General features: G+C 41.8%; 1 protein-coding gene across 1 annotated transcript; it reads right to left on the bottom strand.

The window, feature by feature from the left end:
- Positions 1 to 529: 529 nt before the first annotated feature.
- Positions 530 to 25,787, bottom strand: LOC133134464 (D(3) dopamine receptor-like). The gene is made up of 5 exons (XM_061250661.1): positions 25,610 to 25,787; positions 21,508 to 21,639; positions 1,955 to 2,664; positions 911 to 1,102; positions 530 to 694 (listed from the first exon to the last, which is right to left on the bottom strand). The coding sequence occupies exons 1-5, from the start codon at positions 25,785 to 25,787 to the stop codon at positions 530 to 532; spliced, it is 1,377 nt and encodes a 458-aa protein (XP_061106645.1).
- Between the last annotated feature and the right edge of the window lie 2 nt (positions 25,788 to 25,789).

Below are 25,789 nucleotides of genomic sequence, written 5' to 3'. Positions count from 1 at the left end.
GCATTTGTTAACAACTACCGTATTTGTTTCATGAATATTTATACATTTGCAAACCATATGAGTTATTACCGTGACAAATTTGCAATAACTAATGTTGTTAATATGAATTAATGATGTACGAATACATTAACAGAGCTGTACAGATTAACATCTCAATAGTTAACTATTAGTTCATGCCAATTAATGGAACCTTACTCTAACCCCTGATTTTCTATAACTTTATATTTTCTATCCAGGGGTTAGTTATGATTTGGTGATTGGATACTCAATACAAGCAAACATTTAACTTAAAATAATGACAATTACGCATGTTAGTATATTTCATAGTATTATATCTGTACACATGCATAAATGTAATATTTTGCGTATTCATGATTTATAAAAGTCTAGAATTTGTTAACATTAGGCCAATCTTTCGGTTTTTTTATTTTTTATTATTGACGCTATTTGGAGCAATGTTCTTATTTAGCTTCTAATACAATATGTCCACATAATTCAAGACATATGTGATTATTGTCGTTAGTGTGTGTTAACGTTTTAAAAAACGCTTTTTGAGTCTTTTACACTTCAACTTTAACTTCAGAAACTCAGTTCGAAATTGTGGGTTAACCGCTGCGTATGTTACTGGGTTCGTGGCCGATGTCATACAGGCCACCGTAATTGACAAGATTTCAAGCTCCATTGCAATCCACACCTGTAAGTAAAAGAAATTAAAGTTTGGCGTTAATTAATTACGCGTATAAACGTAGGTGCATTTATCACGCAAAAACCCGGAATTTTATTCAAAGTAATTGCAATGTATTCCTAGTCGGTATAATCAGATTTGGTAATGAGGAGCCTATTTGTCCTGGGTTAGCATTGGCCTAGCCTACGTTATTTTCTCTCAAGTATTTTAAAGGATGACACTTACTTGTTTAGTATCGTATTTGTGTGCGAAGAAGTTGACCAGTATGGACACGATGAGTGGAGTCCAGAACATGACGAACGTGAGTATAATATAACCAGAGCGCTTGGCCAGCTTGCCCTCCTTCTTCTTGCTCGCTCTCTCTTTGCTGACCTTGGACGGCATCATGCACACGGCGCCAGCGACCTCCTGGTCATCCTGTGCTGCGGGTGGGTTTGGCTGAGCGTCTGTCTTGGGTGCTTCCCTGACTGTCAAAGGCTGAACCTCTTCAATTTTGACGTTAACTGTCGATTTAGGTTCAGCAGGCGTTTTAGTGCTACTCCCTTCCAGGTCTGTCAACACCGTGAGAACACTCGCACTGGCCTCGAAGGAAACCGTTTTCTTTTCTGTCTTAATACTTGGTTGACAGTCAGCCTTCGTGATTACTTCGGCTGATGGGGTGCAACTGGTTGTGGCGTCCAATGATATCACGGGTATTACAGCTGCGGCTTCCTTCGCAGTTTCAGCCTTCCCTTCACGGCCTGAAGCGCACTCTTCAGTCTTAACAGCTTCTGGTTGTTTGGCTGTTGCCGCACTGCTACAGGTTGAAACTGTTTTCTTTTCTATCTTCGGACTTGGTGGTGTTGGTTGACGGTTATTTTTCTTTATTACTTCGGTTGATGAGGTGCTGCTGGTCGTGGCATCCAGTGAGAAAACGGGTATTTCAGGCGTGGTTACCTTTGCAGTTTCAACCTGTAACGGTCCTTCCCCGACTGAAGCGCGCTTTTTAGTCTCAGTAGCGGCAGGTTGTTTGGTGTTTGCTACAGGCGGAGAACTATTACAAGTTGAAACGATTTTCCTTTCTATCTTCGGACTTGATGGTTTTGGTTGACAGTCATTATTCGTTATAACGTTGGGTGATGGGGTGCAACTGGCTGTAGCATCTAGTGATGTGGTTATCTTTGCTGTTTCAGCCTGTAGTCCTTCCCGGACGGAAGTACGCTCTTTACTCTCAATAGCTTCAGGTTGTCTTGCGACCGCCAAGGGAGGAGAATCCCCTTCAGTCTTTACTGTCTCTGATTTCTTAGATTCGTGTTTTTCCAATTTATTGCTTTTATCCTCGGCGGTCTTTCCATCATCCACAACAATTTCAAGTTTCTTTTTCGGAGGAGGAAGAACGCCTTTGTCAAATATTTTCTTGTTGTGTGTCTTTACTATCCAATATATGCGGCCATAGAATCCAATTATGACAAAAAAACATCCAGACCAAACGGGAATTAAAATATATCGTCCAAAAGTGTCATTGGGCAGGCTGTCTTTGTCTAGGCCTATTCCATTACATTTCAGATATATAGGGGCATCTCTTGGACGGCTCATGCAGAAAGCTGTCAAGACTAACCCCACAGTCCACGTCAGAGGTATCCACACTATGATCCGTATTCGGCGCTGTTTATGTTGAAAAGGATTGGCTACGGCTTGGTATCGCTCTGCGCTGATACTGGCCAACGTAAGTAGCTGCACGCAGCAACCTAAGGAAAAAGACACCATTTGCGCATCACAGAGCAAGGCACCCGACGCACCAATCCCGTATGCCCGCAGTTCAATGGACACAAGTAGGGGGCAGTCGATCGTGCATCGGATGAGATCGACGATAGCTAGATTCACCAAGAGTGCGTTGTTGAACGTCTGTAGTGACTTCTGACGGATCACTGCCCAAACTACAAAAGCATTAGCGGCGATGCCCAGTAACAAGGTAAAGAACAGTACGGTGCAGTTGGCAACTGTAAACACGAAAATGAAATAGACACCCCACTCGGTATTGTTCTGGTAATCAAAATGCTTTAACACATACATTATCTCCAACTGGTTCTGACATCTGGCCGTATCTCCATTGGTAGGCTACTGTCCACTGTTTGAATTAAACATTATTCAACACACACAACTGTTGCTAGCAGTCATTGTGATATGTATTCGTTGTCAAACTAACAGCCCAGTATATTGTGCTCAGCAATATAAACCCCTGCAATTATCCAGACTTGGCACCATGCTGTGTGCGCGAATCTTCATTAGCTCCTAGCATAGCAAGGGGGTCAGTTGGGAATCCACGATTTACGCACAAGCAGATGAGAGCCTTGACAAACGACGTCGTTCTCTTCTGAACGTTAACTGGATTTAATCTAGTGACACCGGCGTTGAGTCAGTTTAGGCCTCATATAAAAGTTGTTTTTTCGTAAATGAAAAACTGGTAATTTTGCTCTAATTTCTCATTTATTAGAATGTTCACTACCCTTGTGTACCTATGGCTGTAGTCTAAAACCTAAGCGTAGCATTCCTTCTTTCAAACTTCATTCTCTTCCATTTATAATTGGCAATTCCTCTGCCTCACATTTAAGCTGGAAAGATGAGCAACATTTGGAGCATTTCAATATCTTGTTCTTTCTCTATGGAGGATACAATTGTCGCACTGACAATGTTTTTTATTTTAATCAGAATAATTTAATTCGGTCTGTCATTGAAGGAAAAAATTACTGGGAATATGTTTTCTAACCTCAAAACATTTTTATTGCTTATTCATTACTGCAGGCAGCTCACTCTGGATAATAATTTGTATTCATAGAAAGTATCCAGAGAGTTGCAGATTCGCAGGGAGAAAATTAGCTTTGTTAAATAATTCCGTATATTATCTGCAGAGCGGTCCATTTTGCTGTTGGAGTAGTCCTGAAGTGGGGGATTTGAATGAGGGAAAATTAGATTTCCTAAAAAAGTGCGTGAAAAGAAAGGTGAAAAGAAAAATAGAAGAGGTAGAACTGTAGCCACAGCTCCCCTGCCTCATATACACACAGCGATCGTGTTGGAGAGAAAACTGTGTTAGATGTGGAGAATGCCCACTTAATGGCTTGTTTCCTTTGTGCTTCGGCGCGCTAAAGCGCTTTTTATTGGTACAGCATTGTACCCCATGGCCCAAAATCCAATCCTGACCGTCTCAGTGCCACTGTGACCAGCAGCCCCTGAGTGCAGGTAACACTGTCACACTAGAGAGAGCACTCCGTTGAAATGGGTGTATGTAGCTCGCCTCTCTAAGCTGCATATGCAGTGCCGTCCACAGGTGCGATCAGCGCTGGTCGAAAGAAGTGGCTGCTTGTTGCACACTGGGGAACTCCAGTGGTCGGTAAAGGAATCACATGGGGTGCTCAGCTAAATAGGAAAAATGTACTCCTGTTTTGGGCTGATTGAGATCTACACTCATTTGGTTTAGAAATAGTGTCGTTGTATTTGAAAGATTTAGCATTACTTTTAATGTTACACACATGTAATATGTGGCACATATGTATGCATATTTTGAAACAATGACATCATTTTACACCATTTTGATTTTCATTACATCGATGACTCACTCCACTCTCTTGTCTGTGTTCTGTAAAAACATATCTTAAAATAGAGGTCTAGACTCACAGCCTACCACATCATTTATTCGATTTAATTATTCACTAATCACGACTCACTGCCACGTGCCCCTTCCGGTTTTAGCATTCGTCTTCACACCCTAAAATTAAAGCCTGATATAATGAGCTCTTCGCACAAAATAACATGTGTTTGCTTCGACAATTGCCACTTCTTTTTTACTCCGAGGAAGAACGTGGAGGGTGAGACATGCTAAAACAGGAATAGAACATGCAAACACTGCCTTGAAGGGGAAGGGGTGGGTTATTTGCATTTTCTGGCATCAAAGTGAAATTATATCTGCAGGATAAATGAGGCGTGAGAACAAAACATTTGGCTTCCTCCTGTAATTCATAATTTAGCTGACGCTTTTATCTAAAGTGACTTACAGTTGATTAGACTAAGCAGGAAACAATCCTCCCCTGGAGCGATGCAGGGTTAAGGGCCTTGCTCGGATCTTATTGTGGCTACACCGGGGATCGAACCTCCTTCCTTAAGTCATGTACCTTAACCACTACACTACAGGCTGCCCTACACTTACCTGTGGACCCACTACACACGTCTGCACTTCCCAAACCCAAACAGCACTGACCCACATTCCTAATGAGCACTATGAATAATGAAACAGAGAATTAAAGCAACATTAAATTACTCTTCATGCCCACTCACAAACTGCCTGCAACATATGGAATCACACAGGTCATTTTACAGTGTAATAAATAATTTCTGAGAGACATGAATGGCTTTGCTGATGCAGTTATTTTTCCCAGGGGAAGGTAATATTGAAGCTTTCTTGGCAGCAGACTAGAGATTCAAGCCCAGTAGTGCAGCTCAATGGTCATCAGTGGTGTGAGGTTTATTACAGCTGAATTAGGATGAACGATATTCCCCGAAGGCAGTAAAAATCCTCAATACTGATTTTTCTGTCTCATCAAATAGAATCTCAGAAACACAGAATGACATGTTTAGCAGTTTCAAGGATTTCTGCTATGTAGCGTCTGTTTTCTAAACCGTGCATTCTGCTAAATGATCTGTTATCTGTTTAGCGCTGCATATTGATGTTGAATAATCTTTATTATTGAGCGATTGTCCTTTTTCGTGAGTATTCAATAGTAGTAGCATTTGCTGTCTTGGTTTTAAGTTGATTCCAAATGACAAAACAACTTCAGTTCAGATCATTTCATCGCACCATAATGTTTATCAGCCTGCCTCAGGTGTGGTTGACAATGACAGCTTCCGACACTGGCTCCTCAAACTCATCCTCTTGTAAAGTCACGGTGTTTGATTTGCTGCCCTCTTGTGGTACAATTATGACACTACAACAGCAATGGATGAGAATACTATAGTCGTTATAGTTATAGTATAGTCGTTATTGTAGCTAGACCGGGGATCGAACCACCTACCTTGGGGGTCCCTACGCTACTGGCCGCCCCCTGGTAGAAATAGTAGTAGTAATCCTGGGGACTCACTGTGTGCTGGTTTTCTTTAAAGCCAATCTCTTGATTCATTGAATGCCCTCACATCAGCGTTCTCTTCCTGGTCTTAGTATCTAAAATGGCCACAAAACACACGCAAAGAGCAGTGATGTAGGTTTTTTTAAAAGTCCCTAACCCAGCCCCCAGTGCACCCCAGAGCTCAAAGGTCAGCTCTCTGCACTTATATTAAGCAGCGTCATCCAATAATTATGCAAAAATATACGTCATACGTCACATGGGAGATCGTTTTTTTACGAACATCTTGGAAAAATAGCACTTTGACTCTAAAATATCCATACTTCGACCAAAATGTATTTTGTTTTTTTCTTGAATCAGTATGGAACACAAATCGAATGCTCCAAGATGATGAAAAGCTCAAAAACCCGAAAGCTCTGTGTATGGGCCTTTAAGGTTGTTGAAAATGTGTTCTACTATCATCATCATAAATAAAGGCTGATGATGATGATGATGATTATTATTATTATTTTACACAGACAATTTCAGGTTTACACCCTCTGAGCAAATGGGACCCAACTGATTTCACCTGTCATATTAAACTGGTACATTTATTTAAGGACATACATAATGTGGCTGTTTCCAGCATAATGTGGCTTTAAGTGGGTAATTTGTCCTTCAATAGATGTAAAGTAATTAAAAACAAATACCGTCTAATTACCAGCTCATTACAGTACCAAGCTTGTTAATATGGTTGGAGCAAAAGCCATCATGCACAGTGGGACCCCAGGGTAGAGAAACATTATCCTACAGTACAGTATCAGCAGCACTGTGCCATTGATTTCCTGAATGGTCCAACGGAAAGAATGCCCCCTACTGGTCCACCACCATCATTTCCAGCAGCAAAAGGTCTTCCATCCAATACTGTTAAGCTGCATCTATGAAGCTGGAGAAAGTCACAGAGCTCTATGGCGGTTTAACAAATGTATTGTTACTGTATGTGACTGTCAAAGCTGGTTAAGTGCAAAAACACTATGATCGTCATACCCTTGAATGAAATAATTAGCAGGCTCTCAATTCTGGATAAAAATGTGTACTTTAAATGGTTCAATTAGTGTACACTACATTGAGTTTGTTAAGGAAAAGTGTATTTGACCTTTATGCAGTTTATGTTTTATCTCAGACTGTTCAGGTGAGAGCTTACAGAAGCCTCATCATGTGATAAAGAAGGCACTCAAAGAGCATTGATTAATTCTACAGTCAGCTGTAGAATTGTAGCAGTGACAAATTAATTGTACATCATAATTTGTGCATTCAGTGAAAAAATATTTGCAAATGTGTAATTACACTACTAGGGGGCAGTAGAGATAGAACTATACTCCTACATATTCAGGTTTGGGAAACAAACCCATGTAAACCAGGTAACAGAATTAACAGTCGTAATAGTTTTCTGAGCCCCCTTAGGAGCCATACATGTCCACTAGGGGGCTGTATAAGCTCAGCTGTTGTTTAAAACGACAGTTCAGATGAACACTTGATTTCCTGTGGCATTGTTCCCAAGGTGCAGGGCAAATTACACTGAGGATTTAGGTGGCCAGTTTGAAATGCCAAAAGAGAAAAAGGTCCGTATCTTATTGCTCTCGCCATGCACCGTAAACCACGAAGTACAGGCATCTCTCAGCCAATATACTATTCTAACTGGAGAGAAGGTGATTTTTTGTCTTTAAATGAAATCCAACGATGTTGTAGAGCCGAGCTTTTAATCTTCACACATTTTGTGGGACAGCTCTGTTCACACCGGCTAAGATACAGTTAAATGCAAAAGTATCGGGACAGTGACACAATTGTGTTGTTTTGGGGCTTTAATTCTTATACAGATCACCCAATATGGATGCAAATACCCTCGAATTAAAACAGTCTGCAAATTAACACATTATTCATTGTTTTAATTCAAGGCCAATGCACTGGAGTACGGAGCCAAAACAGCAAAAAATTGTGTCACTGCCCAAATACTTTTCTGTAATTAGCTGTAAATCCAATTGCAATCTGGGTCTCTGGTGGCAAAAAAAACCCCCAACCACTTATCAGACCACCATCGGGCAACCGCTGTCAGCGTGCCACAATTTCTCCAGACGGCACTCATGTTGGCAGGACCACTCACCAACTGTTTCTCCTTCCTAACAGCTGATCCTCATCTTAGCTGCCTCGTTCTGCTATCTGTTCACTGTTGCACCAGTTTATGGTGGACTGTGCATTGCTGTTCCACTGCTTGTATTGATCTGTGCCCCCAGTTACCATGGAGATGGTCTGCTCTTATCTCACACTCTAACGCTACTTGAAGAGTGCTCAGTTTCAATTAATTAAAATGAAGGGCTTGAAGGTTCATGGAAATAGTAACATTTTGACGGATACTAAAAATGTTGTACAGGTTATTTTGGAAACCTGCATACCTGCTGAGCTATTAAACACCCAGTTAACAGGGGAAGAAATGTGATCTAAGTGACTTTGACTGTGGAATGATTGTTGGTGCCAGACAGGGCAGTTTGAGTATCTCAGAAACTGCTAATCTCCTGTGATTTTCATGCACAATAGTCTCTAGAGTTTCCAAAGAATGGTGCAAAAAAACAAAAAACATCCAGTGAGCAGCAGTTCTGTGGGCAAAAACACATTGTTAATGAGAGAGGTTGGAGGAGAATAACCACTCATTACATCAGTGGTATGCAGAAGAGTATCGCTGAACACACAACGCCTCAAACCTCTAAGTGGATAGGCTACAGCAGCAGAAGCAGCAGCAGACCTATAAGTCTAAAAAATAAGTCTAATAAATACCTAATAAAGTGCTCACTGAGTGAATATTTCCAGTAGTTGATTAGTACCCTTGACTGTTACTCTAGGGAGCTTTTTTTGGCTGTCCAGAAATAAAATGAACGTTAAAGGAAAACATTCTGTCTACTGACATTAGCGTTGGGGTAAAATATCCAAAAACGGCCTCTTGTATTTCTGGAGAAAGGGGGTCAGAGTTTTGGACGGGGTCTGCATATCTCAGCAGTGGCACCCCCCAGGAGTGACAGGCAATTATTATGGATCCGCTGGACTGGGCCGGGGATCAAACCGCCCATATTCTCTCCAGCTCCCTCCTCTGCCTCTTTCTGACTTTCTTTCCTGGATCACTTTCTAATTCAACACCGTTAAAACAGTCTGGTCCATTCCAAAAAAATGAAATGACTTTTTTTGTTTTCTTAAGTGTTTGTCTTTAAGTAAAACGCCTGTTTCCTCAGGGATGGGATTGCCACATCTGGTGGCTGGCATCACACCAGGACTGCTCTGCGCTTCGATCGCGAGGCTTTTGGGGGTTTCACACACGGTTGGGAAATGGGTATAATGAGGTGAATTACAGCATCTCTGTTCTGTGAGGGGCTGGATGTGAACAAACTGGGACATGCAGGCTGACCTTGCTTTTGAAATGGTTCCATCCCACGCAGCTCTGAGCAGAGGAACTGTCCTGTTGGTTGCCTGTTAATCTTCATTCAGTTTCTCCGGTGAGCAGGTCAGTTAAATGAACACCCTGAGCGCCCATTAAACCAGTGTAGACTGGGGATCTTTTTCAGCCAACCCAGTGAACTGGAACTTCAGGAGTACAGAGAGTGGCTCAGTCACTGGCTCAGTGTACTGCTTCAGTGTACTGGTTCAGTTACTGGCTCACTACTGGTTCAGTCACTGACTCACTGTACTGGTTCAGTTACTGGCTCACTGTACTGACTCAGTGTACTGGTTCAGTTACTGGCTCACTGTACTGACTCAGTGTACTGGTTCAGTTACTGGCTCAGGCACTGGCTCTGTACTGGTGGTGGCACATGTTTGCAATGAAACTGCCACAAAGCACTGAGCCAACTGTGCTCTCCGAAATTATTCCCTGATGCTGGGGGGGAAAAAAACAGTTCAGGAACAATACAGAAAAACTGTGGAAAAATGTGTAATAGAACTACATGATTATCCACTCTAATTCTGAACACAAATGAAGCACAATGTATTTGATCCAATGGGTAATACATCATTAATATTTAAGTACATGAATACATGCACTAATTTCATATCTTGTATACACTGCACTGGTTTACCTCCAGTTTGTACAGTAGGCTATATGGGTGTTTCTTAATTTACTTTATATCATACTCTGCAGTGCAGTAATTTAATTCCTACAATACCAAATAAATCAATAATAATGATTGCTGTGGTATTCACTGTCATTTCTGTTATGTTCTGTTGCATTATGTATGAAAGGTGCTATCAAATAAAGCTTTTATTAATATTACTATTATTATTATTATTATTATTATTATTAGTAGTAGTAGTAGTAGTAGTAAAGTTCAAAGTACTCCAGGTATTGGACAATTCTGCCCCTTGTCCTCAAATAACTTTTAGCTGGTATGCTTCACCAAAGGTATGACTGTAGGTGGTTGAGCATTTGCTTAAGCTAAAATATGGCTCAGATTGGCCACCGGGTGGTGGTCTCTAGGGCACACCACACATTTCTGACCTTAACAAGCCCAGCATCTGTGCATTTATTTATATATTTGTTATTAATTCATAAATGTATAAATAAATTGGCAGCAGTGTAGCATACCGGCAGGGGGGTGTTCATTCAGTGAATCCCCAGCTGTTATTGTACGTACAAAGAATGTGAGCTGTGTAAGCCACTCCTGTCCATAGGCGTCATTTACAGGGAGGACAGGGGGACACCTCCCCGCCAATATCTGAAAAAGCCTTATCTGTTCCCCGCAATGTTCGGCCCATATTCAAACTCGGTCAGATGCGCAGTGCCACTTTAACGTCTGTAGCCAAGCTAGGCTACAGACGTTAAAGGCAAACTAGTCACTTTTACCTCCCGATTTCAACAGATATACATGAACACTGCACGAGAACATTATCAATCCAGCATCAAGACCATTGCCAAACAGACGATTAGAGTCTATTATATACTGCCAATTCAACAAACATATCAGCGTTCATGTTATTCATTTAAAATATATATTCAGTGGCCTCCGAACGCGATAAATAGTTCAGAGAATGTATTCCAAACACTATTAATGAAATAATCTGTTAACATCAAAACCTAGGTATATAGACTAAGTAGGGTTGGTGATGATCTGTTTACGAAATCCGTTTGATTTGGAAAATTACTTTCTACGGAAAATATGTAGTATGGTTACATCTTGGGTTTTATGCGTTTTTCAGTCTTTACATAACGTTACACTGGGGGACGTCTTTTTTCATTGCTCTGTGTAGTTTTTGAATGTTTAAAAGTGGGAAGAACGATAACAGGTGGAATGAATTGTAAAACTATTATTAATTTAACTAGTAGGTTTTTGGCTGTAACAATATTTTCTACTTGGCTAGTAATAATGATTATTATTAACTGTGCGGATCTTATCGTGGCTACACCTGGCCTTGAACCACCAACCTTCGGAATGCCGGTCATGTACTTGAGATACAGGCTGCCTCCTAGTCCAGTGGCCGAGCTGGGAAATAAATAATAACCGAACATACGCTTTGTGTTGGCCGAATCTCCGGGATGAGCAACATTCTACGCAGCACATCTGTCTCCTGCAATTATTTTGACTCATATTTTTCATGAATTAATTTGTGGACTCTTATTACGGCAGACACCGGTCTCCTCTGCTGATCGTGGCATAAGTACAGCTTTCAAGAAGAAAGCCGTGAGTATTGAGAAAATGTGTCAAGTTTCACAGAACGTCCAGCTTTCCAGTAAACATTTTACAGATTTGTGGAATTCTACTGACTAAAATTCCGTCCCCGTTACAGTATATTAGAAGGCTTTCGAATGTGGTTCTGTTCTGGTCTTTGATGCAGGCTGCTTGGTCGACTGCCGCATTGTGGAAGACGGTGAAGTGCTCCGTGTCTGGAAACGAGAAGCGTTGCGCGGTTCCCAGAGCAGTTTGGCTTCCCCGTCCCGCTCACCCCTATGCCCTTTGCCATCTGCAGAGCCTGTGGCCTCTCTTTGATCGCCCGATGCTCCCCTCGGGTGTGAATTGCATTCCCTGGTGCGGCAGGGACGAGTTTTTGAAGTGTGTGAGAGCTTTGGCTCCCGAACATAATCCACTCGTGCTCTGGCCATTATTTCACGGGCCGAATTCTTTTGTCTTTGCTATTTGAGAAATTATTAACATGTTGTATTGGGGGTGTAAGATGTGCCCGGCATGTGTGGGCTTTGTACTCTCAGGAAAAAATATGTGTGCACATAACATAACATAGTAATGAGGAGAACTAGCCATTCAGCCCAACAATTCTAGCCATTTTCCAATAACTAAACTGTACTGTCCTTAGTTTACCTGAAAACTAGGTAGTACCTAGTAGTATCAATTAATCAAATTATAAATCCCATACAGGGACAGCTATTGAAACTCTGTTTGTAAACATTATCACTGAACACTACTATTGTGTCATCAATTTATCTTTCTATACCCAATTTCATAAAAGCTGTATGGCTGTATGAAGTTGTTAGAAATGATGCATTGCTTAACTCTTCACCCATTTATGGTGTGATAATATCCAGGTTGGAACCTTTTCCTTAGCCCATATCCTCTTCTTTCACACATCTATATTTAGAAACTGTTTATACAGTGTAACAACTAGCAACCAACATGCTACAGCATGTGGGGATTATGCAGATCACATTGTATATACACTGTATTTTGTCTGTAATGTATTAGTAGTAATGTAAACCACCATCACTGTCTTTTCCATCTGTACTTTAATGATAGCATCATTTCACCCAATTCAGGCACCCTTGAACGCTGATCTTAGTTCTTGCCGTCTTAAACACTGATAGACAATCAGCTCTCTCTCTCTCTCTCTCTCTCTCTCTCTCTCTCTCTCGTTCCCTCTATCTCTGTTCACACTCGCACTGTAAGCAGACCATATTGCCCATCGCCTGCTAAAGGAACACAAACTCTATTGTCTTTCCACAGTTTATGTGCCCCAGAAGCCTGATGCTTGATTGATTATTTCTGTGTGTTTGTGTGCGTGTGTACATGTGCGTGTGTGTGTGTGTGTATGCACCTTGTTCCAACTCAGAGGCGATCCAGTATCCCCTGCTTCTGAGAATTAGTCATTTTTTTCAGCAGAATGTCAAACTATCCGGTCGGCCTTGGCAACAGCAGAGTCAACATTCCAGTGATGGACGAGTCAAAGTCAGGGCCCGTTGTCATAGTGATCAACACTCCCTGCGTATTCCAGGAGAGCTGACCCAGCCTTCCCGTGTCTGACGAGTACCCGATGTGTGGCTTCACACAGGTACGTACGTAAGATCCTCTTACACTCTCGTTTCTCAGTCCAACACACTGAGGAGAGGAATGCGAGTTGAATACTTGAGTGCGATAAAAGCCAGTGGGCATGCTGCGAGTTTTTGAATGGTCTCAAAGCAGGGAGTAAAAAAGGACAGTTTTGTTTTCTGTTCTGAATAGAAAGGCTGCCGTTTCTTAAATGCCAAAAATGAATTTTCATTATCTGCAGACAGTCACACAGACATTGCAGTCTATCGCCACTTCCGGTTTCGCATAGTTCACAAAAATGCCCCTTCTTTAAAGTGAATTCTAATGTCTGGATGAAATCTATCACTATCACTTTAGGACTGAAGTCCATTGAAGACAAATAGTAGCCTACTTAAAATTTGAAAGTGAACAAAGCATCCCTTTCACCAGCTGTTCCCTAGCTCGCTAATTCATTTGAGTTGCTTCATTCACGATTCCTTTTATACCCACAAAGATCTACCTAGCACTTACTGCAACATGCAAGTAGGCTACTGTTCATCATTGTCAGGCTTGGCTAACTTGAAGCAGTTTGACAAGTTAGTCGAGTCATTCCTTATTCAAAATTGCCCTCAGTAGCCTACATGGTGTGCATTTGTTTGTAGCGACATATTTGATTGTAAAGCAGCAAATATAACTGCAGTCGTAAATCAAAATTGGATGGCAAAAAAACTATGACACAGTGCAACCCAAAATCAAAAAACACAATACACCTATTCTCTACTTGTTTCTGTGAATCATTTTTAGCCTGACCTGGGCTAGATTTTTGATGTTTTTGAGCCCACTACAGGCCAAATAATAATTGACCTTTGTTTAACCAGAAGGTTCAATTGAGAACATAGCTTTGGCACTATTCCGGTCGTCATTGTCAATGAGAATCTGCTGTGGGAGGACAGTCATTCAGAGAGTGCATGGTCTGGGTGGCCCACAGCTATGCAGCTGGAAGCTATGTGGCTTGGGTGTTCCATGTGGTGTTGTGAGATTCCTGCTGGCCTGGGAAAGTGTCCGTACGTCCATGTTTTTGTTCTTTGTCATCAGGGAATGCTTGTGACAGGCCGCTTGTTCATGATGGCCATACTCCAGTTCTGTGTGCCAGCCCTCTGTGCTCATCCCGGACGAGAGGCTACTGGGGGTGAGGAATTTGAGTTGATCCCCTCCTGACTGTAACTTCCCTACTGGGACAAAGTAGACACCTGTTGAAGTAGCGATGGGACAACTGCCCTTGACCCCCACCCAAAACATCCCATCAGGCACAACCAGTGTCCTCCACCAAGGTCACAGGTGGTGGGGCTGGAACAGTTGTTTCCACGGGACTGGGGTTAGTGTGTAATCCAGAAACATGGCCTCCCCCTCCCCTTTCTCTTTCATCCTTAAGCCCCATTTTGATATTCAGGTTTCCGTGTAAACTGATACGGCAGATCTGAGAGGTATGGCGATACGAGCTGTATGGGGCGTAGATGGAAAGAGGGATACGTCCTGCCTTCCTTTGGTGGTCTGCGATTTGTTGAGTCTCTCTGGCCAAGGTTCAAGGCAGACAGAGATGAGCATTGTATGAAACACCATGGTTACAGAATAAGTTACTCCATACTGAACACTATGGATACAGATTGAGTTCCTCTTTACTGTCCTCTGTGTTGCTTTAGCCTGCCTGTTGCAGAAGGCACAGAGATTAGTTTTGAGCATCGGCTCTTAAACTTTTGAAATACTGAGAATCACATTCAAAATGCTTTTGATATCAAGACCCAAATTGAGGGCCTTTCAGGGGCCTGTCAAATATACATACTAACATAGCCTACTGGACTTCTCCTCATTCTCCTCCAGGAATCCAATCATTTGGATCCCATTCACACAAAGTGACAGTAATGGAGAATGGGAGCCCCTATAAGATAAATATTTATCGTTTCCCCATGAAGGCATCCACTGCAGTATTCAGTTATCAAAATGTTATGGTGCAATGTAAGTCTGGGACTTGCACCGAACATAGTGTATATGTGCCTTAAAAGTACAATAGGTAATTTCGGACTTCTAATGGTCAACAGACATGCTCAAACCACAACACTGATTATCCCACCCCTTCTCTGTGAATGCGCTGATGTTGAAATGCCATTGGCTGTGGCAATGAGAACCAATTTTCAACCAATGAGCTTGAATTATTGTACAGCTATATGATGTTTTGGTACAGATTGCCGGCCCATCAACTGCATATTTAGAAACCTGAATTTAAGGACTATAAACACAGGCAGAGGGTGAGTCAACATTTCAGTGAGCCTTTTTCAATGATAGGAAGGGATTTACAATTGTCTTGTAAGAATGTTTTAACACAAAAATCTTATCTATTGTGCCTTTAAAATTACTTCTGGACCATTCAATTCCGCACTGAAAGGGTGGGTCCAGTTACACAGAACAGTGAGTTGTCAGGTCAGTGGACTGGTTGAGCTGACTTGCACCAGGGCTGGTCAAGATGGATCTTGGTTGGTTGGGTCATTATTACTGGTTGAGGGGTATCATGGTATGTATGAGTTCTGTCTTGCCATTTCAAGCTTTATCAGGGCAGAACTGTACATTCAGTAATTAATTAATCTAGTTCCAAGGTAGATCAAAAGGGCAAGATAGACCTCAACAAGTCCAAACACACCTCAGCATACCATGCTGCACCTCAACCAGTCGAATGGGCAGATGGGTAAGGGTTTCAAAGCAGGAACTCTAATCTGTCACCCAGTGGGTGTGTAGACTGACAGATGGGTGGACGGGGAATTCAGACCTGGCACGGTTACCATCATGCCTCCACAATTTTCCCCAAGAAATCTTCCAAGACATTCCAGAGGCATCTGGGAAATAGCAAATCATCATCTGAATTTTGCCCACTACACGAATGCAAACCAAACATTTCCCTCTATATATCGTACTCTTCTAAAACTCTGAACCAAAAGCCATCCCCCTTTCTCTCCAAAATTGGACTGACATAGACTGATGGTTTCAAGAGTTTCATAACATGTCTGCATATCAGGCCAGCTCAGAATGATGAATGGGAGTATTTGTGCAGCAATATTATTTATCTAATCTTGTATATAGTTTTTACAGCTGAGTTAAAATATTATATCTATTATTTCAAGTCAAACACAAATCACAGCAGACATAAAAGACAAAAAGGCAGTTATGAGACATTAATTTTCAGATTTGCAATTCACAGAGAGGCTTGGCGTACAGGTCATTGTTTAATCCTGATTTGATTGAGTCAACTTTGCCTTAAACCATCAAAAGATAGAAAGATAAGCATTGACTATGAGTGGAAATGTCACTGTTCAATGGCTCCACAATTTTGGCTACAATTAAAGACAGACATTTTGGTAGACATTGCACACCAGGCATTATCTAATGTTGCTAAAAAAACAATTCAGAGAGAGAGAGACAGTGATGACAACAACCAGTGTTGTACCAGTTGGCACTACTTTTTACTCTTCAGCCCCCTAGCTGTTATTAGAGGTATACACTTCATGAAAAAACAGGGTTAGGCAGACTGCAGACCTCAGAATGACCAGAGGAGTCACTGTTGTGCTATGAGATGAGTACACCCTGCCAACTGTAATCCTCCCTTACTGGGTGATACTACCCTGCAGGGCTGAAGGCTTAAGTTGGCAGTGGCATGGTAAGAATTCAAATGCAAATCAAGGTCCTGTTTCCTCTTTTGTTGTAAATGTTTTGGAAACTCTGGATGACAAGCAGCTATTTGAGCCTGTCCTGGTGAAAGGGTTAAACTCAACAGGGCTAACCTAGGTAAATATCTTGACAGGAGTTTCTTGGGGAAACTACATTTATGGCCAGTAGGTGGTAGTCTTCCCTCTGGACCACATGGAAATCCGCAAAGCACCAGTGCTATGATAGGAGCACTGCACTGTTCTGATTCGCTGTGGCTATTAAGTGTTCCTTGGAATTCCATTGCATCCTGGACAGATTCCCACTGTGTTTTCTCTGACCGGCTATATCATAATTCACAGTTTCGTTGACTTCTCCACCTCAGCTGATCTGTGGTGTGGATTCTGTTTTAAAATGGCAGCTGTACATCAACGTGGCAGGTAACACATATTGGTGGACTTTAAGGAGGTTGTCACTGTAAAGCACTTTGAGATCATGAGAAGTAAGGTGCAATATAGATAGAATCTGTCAATAATGGATATTGTTGTAATACCTATTGTTCTGCTAATGAGGCTGAGAGAGAGAGAGAGAGAGAGAGAGAGAGAGAGAGAGAGAGAGAGAGAGAGAAAGAAAATCACCCAACATGGACATGGTACATTCTTGTACAGTAAGTCTGTCTGAACCATCAGTATCTGAACTGTAATTTAGCTGATTATGACTTACTGTAGCTTATGGCACATTCTCGTGACTCAGATCTGCTAACAGCAGGATTTTCTCATAAGAGAGAGAGAAAGAGAAAGTGAGGGAGAGAGAGAATGTAAAAGCAGCATAGGCACTCTCTCCACCACCCTCTTCTCTTCACTGTGGCCTTTCCCTTGACTCAAAGACACAGGAGTTGTGTGCGCATGGTTACAAATCAAGAGAGACCGGAAGAAGCACACAAAAGTCCTAGCTTGATCTGGGACATTTTTATGTCAGCTGTGAAATCTGGAATCTGGTCAGACTGAAACCTGAGACCCATCTGCTCTGTGATAAACAGTGGTGCAGTGGATAGCCTTGTTCCCTTACACCAAGAAGGTCCTGGGTTCTATGTGGAGTTTACATGTTTTCACATTGCTTGCGTGGATTTCTCTGGTTTCCTCCCACAGTCCAAAGACATCCTGGTTAGGCTACTTCGGTGGGCCTTCACATTGGGCTCATTCCCATTGCTTATTTTTCACCTCCTTCTTCCTTTCTTTGCCTTCAAGAAAAGAAAGCCTGATAAGGAAGACTGGGGAAATGAGGAAACGTGAATTAGGCAAATGGAAATGCTCCTTCATGTGTCAGTTTGCAGCAACGTCAATTACTGATGTGGCGGATGCGTGGCACAGGGTGGATCCACAGGTCGATCATTTATACGTCATTCATTCTGGAAAAAAATACTTCTGCTAAGGAGGCAATCCTGTTTTCTCGCTCAAGAAATCTTCGGGAGCCTCCTAGGTCCTGGCCTCATGTAATGAATTGGAAGGTGGTGGACCTTGGCGAGGAACAATAAAGAGGTGAAGCATAAGTGGTTGGAATGAGCCCAGTGTGTTGCTGTAATCCATGATCTGTCAACCTACCCTATATATTCCATGGATTGATTGATTGATTGATTGATTGATTGATTGATTAAATAAGTGAGCACCCAGAGGAATTGTACTTAGAGAGCTAATTCTAACATCTGATTTATCGGAGAAAAACCCTTAGAATCATCTAGAACAGTGGTCTCCAACCCTGGTCTTGGAGAGCTATTGGGTCTGCTGGTTTTTGTTTTCACCTTAAAATCAGCACCCTGTTGAGACCCAGGTACTGTAACCAGGCGAGGTGAGTTAACTGTGTAATCCATTGCTCTAACTGATTCATTAAGTGCAGAGTAACAGCAAAAATCAGCAGACCCTGTAGCTCTCCAGGACCAGAGTTGAAGACTGATCTAGAGTACTGCTTCTCCCAGAACTGGAAGTGGTGGGACTGGTTCTGTGAACGCAGTGAATGGGTTTCAAATAATAGGACTGCAGACCTCCATAAACAGGAATGAACACCCATGCTTGTGGTGTGGATTTCACATTACTGCAGATATATCTTTGCACATTGACATGACAATAGATGCATTATTTAAAACAAAACTTTTTAAAAATAAAAAAAGCTTGGTTCTATTAATGCTTGTACCAGGTCTACTACTCAGAATAATATTATTTAAAATCCATAAAGCCTCCAGTTTTAACGGCCTGGGGTAAAGATAATTTTATGATGTCTGAGTTCTGAGTTGGATTGTTTTGGCAATGAGCACAGTAAATACTGCCAGAAATGTGCATTACACACATGCACACACAGTATGTAGCATGCAGAGAATGGTGGTTCTACTGAAGTCACGGAGGGAAGTAATACTAACCAGCTGTTGTGAGGATTATCTTTGGCTTATTTTAGCAAGATATTACTGTTGAGTATTTTCTCTACTGAATAATTTCTCCTTTTGTTCCTAGCAGACACTCCCCTCTCTCTCTCCTCTCTTTCTCTGCCTCTCTCTCTCTTGTTAGGCTTTTGTCATCCCGTCGAGGTACCTATATGCTTCAAGTTAACAGTTTCATCAGATATTCCACTTCAGAGCAGGAATTACAGCGTATAATGTAATTCAGCATAAGTGGGGCTGGCAAGGACAGAGGAGGCCCAATCAGAATAGGAGTGTTGCTGAAATGTCCTGTCATAGCCAAAGGCCAACACTGTCAGCATTCATCTGCCCAGCTCTGAACCCCGGCCTCCCGCCAAACTGAAATACTGAGCCTGATCTGTGCAAGTTTGCTCCACGTTGTTTCATTGGAAACAGGTGTGTCTCTGCTGTAAATAAGGTGTGTTTTATTATTTACGAGAATGCCGATGCAACAGCACAATTCCCACTCAATGGCCTGCTCTGTGTCAGGGATTCATCCAGAGAGTGTTGACTCCAGTGAAGCGCTCTTAAATCTGTTTTTAGCCTTCAGTTCATGTTTCTATGAACACAGGGTCCCATTCCTTAAAATGTGCAGGCATGTTCTTCAGAAAAACATATGAATTGTTTTGAATAAATCTGGGGCCAAGTCACATGACTGAATGTGGAAAATATCTTTTGGATTGCTTTAGAATAGTGTATGTTTAGGTGAAACTGTGGGAGATATTGTTGAACTTTTAGTGGTAACATCATCTATAATTTGTTGCACAGGTACGTAGGTGTTAGTACTTGTGTTTTCAGATGTATAGAGATATGTGATTTGTATGTTGAAAATATTTTTCCTGAAGCAATAAAAATATCAAGTTTCTTGGGATAATTGAGTGTATAACTGAGGTGCAGCCTTAGAAAGTTAGTAATTTGATGATCTGTAGACTACTGATTGGGTACTAAAAATAGACCAGATGCCATGCTATTAAATGATGCAAAGACAGTGTGTTTCCAGCAGCTGACATTGATCATCTTTTCTCATTAAAGTAGATCAGGGGTTAAATTTGTCCTGAATCATAGTTGTTTGTGGGCCCAATTCTCAGAAAAAGATAAATAGACTCAATGAATTTCTTGCTTCTCAGACAGATTGATCCAGGTATACTTCTCTCTCGCCCCCTCAGGACAAATTGAGCAGAGCCATGCTCTGTGTAAACTGATCTAGATTCAGACTACTGATGTCACCAAACCTTTTGTTCTGTAAAAAAACAAATCCTCCCTCAATTACTGTTCTGTCCTTCAAACACATGAATGTAAGTTGGGCCTTAGCTTCACTCTCACTGATAATTATTTGTGTTTTCATCTGGAGTATTTTAGGTTTTACTGAAGAATACTTATAGCATAATTAAAGTTTAGTAGCTTGGTATGCTATTTTTTCATGTGGGTTTGCCTGCGACATGCAGCTTGTCTGTAATGGTTCCAGGAAAGCAGGAAATCAGATCATCGTAATACTGTATCTTGAAGGACTCCAGTGTCGCAGGACAGTAATAGCCTCCCAGTGTGCATGTAGCTGGCCACATCAGAGCTTGCGGAGACATGGGAGAAAATGAGAAAATGTCCCCACTTTCAGGTTTCAGGTTTCCCTGTGGATGCGGGCATTGTTTACAAGCCATTTTGACATCATCATCACTTAAGAGTTACCCCCTCTGATTTACCACACGTTGGCTTTGTATGTATTGAACTCACCAGAGCCCATTTTTGTATGGCCAGCTTAATCCTCCCATGTTCTCTTCATGTAAGAGGAAATCTCAACACTACACAGCACAAACCTCATGCGCCATTTTGTGGCCTCACTCCTCAAAAAAATGTGGTATGTTCCAAAGCATCAGTGGTATGGCGGGGTACTATAATGATGAGGGAACTCGGCTTGGAATGCAGAGGTTGCAGGTTCAACTCCCAGGTTGGTTTTCACATGATTTGTGCCAGTCTGGTTTGTGGTTCTGACCGGACAATATAAATTTGCAGTCTGAGTAATTTGAGCACTAGGTAATTATATGTAATGAATTCCATCTTCTGTCTCAACTGTTAAACCTTTTTCCTCATTATTCCTCCCACCCTGGCCTGAAATTTGTTCTAATGGCGCTGTGTGAGGATCTGAGTAATTCATTGGAGAACTTTAGCGGCAGTTTGTAATGACTCCCTGATCTGCTGTGGGTTCAGAGGATATGGAAAACCTATTCTCTTTTAAGGGTGTCCACAAAGCCCTTTATTTAAGTTTTCACGTTGGGGACACAAATGCCATAGTTATCAAGCATGTGGAATTATTAGCTTCCCTACATACATGCCTGTTGAAAGACACCTCACTAAAGGCCACAGCCGTCAGAATTCCCAGAGAATGGAAAGCAGTGGAAAGCAGCGGAAATCGCCGCTCCTCCTCCGGGCTGCCTGCACTCAGCTCGGAGGTGTCGATGGGTTTCAGGAGCTCCAGCTCCAGATCTGGGAGGGTTTCCCCCTCACATGACTCACTTCGCATTAACAGAACGAGCACTCACACCACTCCAGCCCCCCTCTGGCCATGTCTGTACTGAGGTTCTCCCAATTATCACTGCAAAAAGTATGTCTTAACAAGTGTTGAAACTTAAAATCTTAAAATATTAGCTTGTTTTAAATTACTTTTTGCTTGACAAGTGAAATGATTTCTCTGCTCAGCTTGGCCATGCTGGTTGATCAGCTCATACAAAGCTAGGCCAGGTTATGACCAGCTTGACCAGCTCAATTTTCAAGCTGGCATAGTTGGATCTTACAGCAGGGTCTTAACCCTTTTAAGAGCACGTAAATCAGTGTTATTTGCAGACTATATGCAGCGTGTGACAGGTAGTAGTGTGCCAAATATCTTGTTAAAATCTACAATTAGCAATTTAAGCATTTAGCAGATGCATTCATTCGACTGACCATAGTAAAGTAGGTGCAGTTAACACTGCTAACCCTGACTGTAGCTAGCGATAAGTGAAGCTGCAGTCAGATCTATGCAATCATGAAGATGCCCATGAAAAGGACTGCAAAAGAAGTGGAGAGACAGATTAGTATTTTTTAGTTTTTTTTTTAAACAAAAAAACATTCATTTAAGCAAAGTCTGAGAAGTCTGGCCAGGTTTTTGATCTCTTGTGGAAGACGGCCAGCGGTTCGGCCTCCCTGACCCGGCACGACTGAGCGGAGAGGGGAGAGGCCGCAGGGTGCCTGAAAAGAGGGAACAGCCAGCTGGCCAGGGGAGGCAGAGCAGAAAATGGCGGTTGGAATGTACGGTGTAATCAGTGTCAGAAGGTAGGTGGGGGAGTGCCTCTTGCAGACTCTAAGACCTGCCACACTGACTTGTATTGGAAGCTGGAGGCTACCAGAAGCTAGCAAAGTCGAATAAATAGTGAAGTGAACTGTGTGAATTCACTGAAAAAATTTAATTAATAAGTTATCTTATTTTTCAAGTATTTAGTCTTATTTCTTGAGTATCGTATGTCTCTCTTTTTTTGCTAAATAAAACTAAAAATATATCAACAAATGAGTGAGACAGTTTTACTCATTTTAAGATTTGCCAACGATGCAGGACAGTTTCACTTGTCAAGCAAAACCTAAAGCAAACTAATATTAAGACTTTTCTGTAGTGCTTAAGCTTTAAGTAGGATGAAGCTGAAACATACAGCAGCACTGCAGAAGAGTTATGATAGCCTGATGACACAAACCAGCCTGCAGTGTTGCAGTGCTCTATACCACGCTCCCAGGGACACGTGTGTCAGTGTGAAAAAAGCATAGCATGGTAAGCATCCATTGCACATACATATGGCTGTGTGACCCTGGTTTATACACACAACAGACAGCATAGCACTACAGGAGAGTTAGCACTGGTCAGGGACGAGGTACATTTCTCTCTTATGACAACTGGGCAGTCTGTACGTAACTGTATGTGCCTTTTGTATTGAACTAATACTGTGTTGAGTGACAATGTTGAACTGATGGAAGACTTGTTGAAAGAAATTAGTTATTAGGAGAAAGGTCAGAGTGGGTAGAAAAGTCCACACGTGATTTTAATATGTACTATGGGGATATGAGGATATATAAAATATACACACTAGTAATCATAACCTTATGGAAACACTGGGCTTATTCTTAATGTTATGCTTACTAATATTTATTTATGTTGGATTTGGATGTAAAAAATAATAATATTTCGTACAGAAGTATAATTTAGTCCTTAATGCTATTTTAATCACTACTGACGCAACTCTACCCTAAGGCCTCTCAAAATGTGAATTTTACACACAAATTTAAATTGACCATAGCAGTTGTCCTTCATGCAAACATTTTGAAAATAAACACACATTTTCATTTTCCCAGTGGCTTTTTATAGGATCCTTTTAAAAAGAAATATTTTCCTAAGAGAAGCTTTGAACAAAAACATTGGATTTGGTCTTTAAACTTATGTGCACGCTATGTTTGTGTCACAATAATAAACTAATGTTTTACAGCCACAAACTAAAGACAAACTACATGAGAAAGAAAATATTTCCATTTGAACATTTGAGCTCACCGGTTTAAATGAGGAAAGCAAAAACTTTGAAACCAATACAATATAGATTATATGCGAGCGTGACTTGCTCTATTGGATTATGCCGTTCTGCTCAATATAATCCTGTTTATGCAGGACTTTTAAAAAAATGACCTTTACCAGAAAGCTGATAGCTCTAACTGTCACAATGAAACCCAAAGCTGGGATTAAAATAAAGCACACTGATTGCTGATCTTAAGATGGTTGATCGTAACATATGGTTATTCAATACCCATCTGTGGGAGACTAGGGCAGGATGCGTTAAGTGAAGAGGTGAGGGGGTCTGTTTCACAATGCAGGATTATGGAGTAAAATGGATAACTACACTGAGTAAAACCCGGAACCCTCCTAAATCCGGAACATGGACTGATGTAAAAAGAGCTTTTTTGTTCAGTAACATCTTTAATGATTGTTGGAATTTCTGTTGTGTGATTGGAGTATGTAATATGTGCATGATTAGTTTGACAACTAGGCAACTTACTGTTCTTTCATTTTAAATATCATGTTTCTCTCTTCAGGTAAACCATACATTTTTACATTTCTCAGTGGAAGACTGCCTACCATATTATCTTACAATTGCAGTATGCTGTGAAATTGGTCTCATGAGTGTACAGTATAATCATAACCCTGTAGTCTCTCCTTCTCTTTTCATTTCCATGAGAGCCGAGAGATCATCTGAGAATCTCTGCTCACTTCCTGTGGTCGCCATATCTGTTCAACAATGTCTTTGAATTACTGTAGCTGACATTTATTGTCATAAATTGCATAAACCTTCTGTGAGTGCATTTTATATTCTCGTATCTCTTGCCATGGGACCGTGCTACGCAAGAACCGTTACTAATTCTCGAAGCTCCCTTTGCAGTACCCAGAAGTGTGTTTATTGTCTCGCTTTAAAAAAAGCTGCTGTTTGTTCAATTCGATTTCAGTTCATTTTTTTTGTTTGCTTTCTTGCCAGACAGTTTTGATGCAAGCTCGCCATTTCTAGAGTATCAGTGGCTGGTGATTTATAATCCCAGAGTCAGAGGAAGCCAGCTATGTCCTTGGAATTCATGGCGTCTTTACCAACGAAGACAGGTACACCCCGACAGAAAGTGGCATAGTGGCGAAGCCCGTGTTATAAAGTAAGCAGCTGATGGATTAGTGGGGGTCTTATTCAGAAGCGTTTAGAGCTGGTCTTTGATCAAGAGGAGATTACGGCCATGTTGTTCTTGGACTGAGCACCCTGTAACTGACTCCAGCAGTTTCCAGCAGAGTTTGAGGCTAAGCAGTCTGAATTCTGCGACATGAAATGCACAGAACCCCCCCCCCCCCCCCCCCAGCTTTATATCCTCTTACTGTGCTACATGCCTGCTTACACACTCGTTTATCTTCCTTTTGTCAAACGCTCCCTCGACTCCGCTCCGGCCAGAGAGGGGGGTTTGGTTTATAAACCCAGAGAATCAATTGCTATTCTTCAGCTGGAAAGCTATAAAAAAGGTTTATTGCCATAAATAAACTTTTTTTGTTAAAAATTTGTAAAGGAGGGTTTCAAAATTCCAAATGCTCGCTGTGGGAATATCAATTCAGAGATTTGACTTTGGGTGCAAAGTTGACTTAAGTTTGTGCAACCGTAAAAAAAGAGAAAAGAGGGGGGAAAGGTTTCACTGAAAGCGCTCCAATTATAAACCTCCCTTTTATCGCTGAGCTTCAGTGAGACCGCCGAAGGGGGAGGGGGGGGACGTCCAAACGCGGGGCAGAAGAAGGGTTTCCGTCGGCCCGCCGCCTCACACACATGTACACCGCCCTAAATCAAAAGTCACTCAGTGTTTATGCGTGTACACTGTGCACAGGTACGAACAAGAAAATCCCTGTTAAGTTATCTTATGGCACTTTGTTGCGAGCAGTGTCGAGGGGCCGCGGAATGTGCCGGAGCCTCGTGAAGCCCCCGGGCGGAGTGTCGCGGGCGGGAGGTCAGGGGCTCTTCGAGCGCAGGTGAGAGCTTCGCCAAACGCCGGCCGGCGTCTCTCTGTAGTGCGGCCAGACCTCGCGGCTCCCAGCGGCCCTTCATGA

Source organism: Conger conger, chromosome 8 (assembly GCF_963514075.1).
Source record: "Conger conger chromosome 8, fConCon1.1, whole genome shotgun sequence".
Lineage (NCBI taxonomy): Eukaryota > Metazoa > Chordata > Actinopteri > Anguilliformes > Congridae > Conger > Conger conger.
The sequence above is the reverse complement of the archived record's forward strand: the minus strand, read 5'-3'. Positions and strand labels throughout refer to the sequence as shown.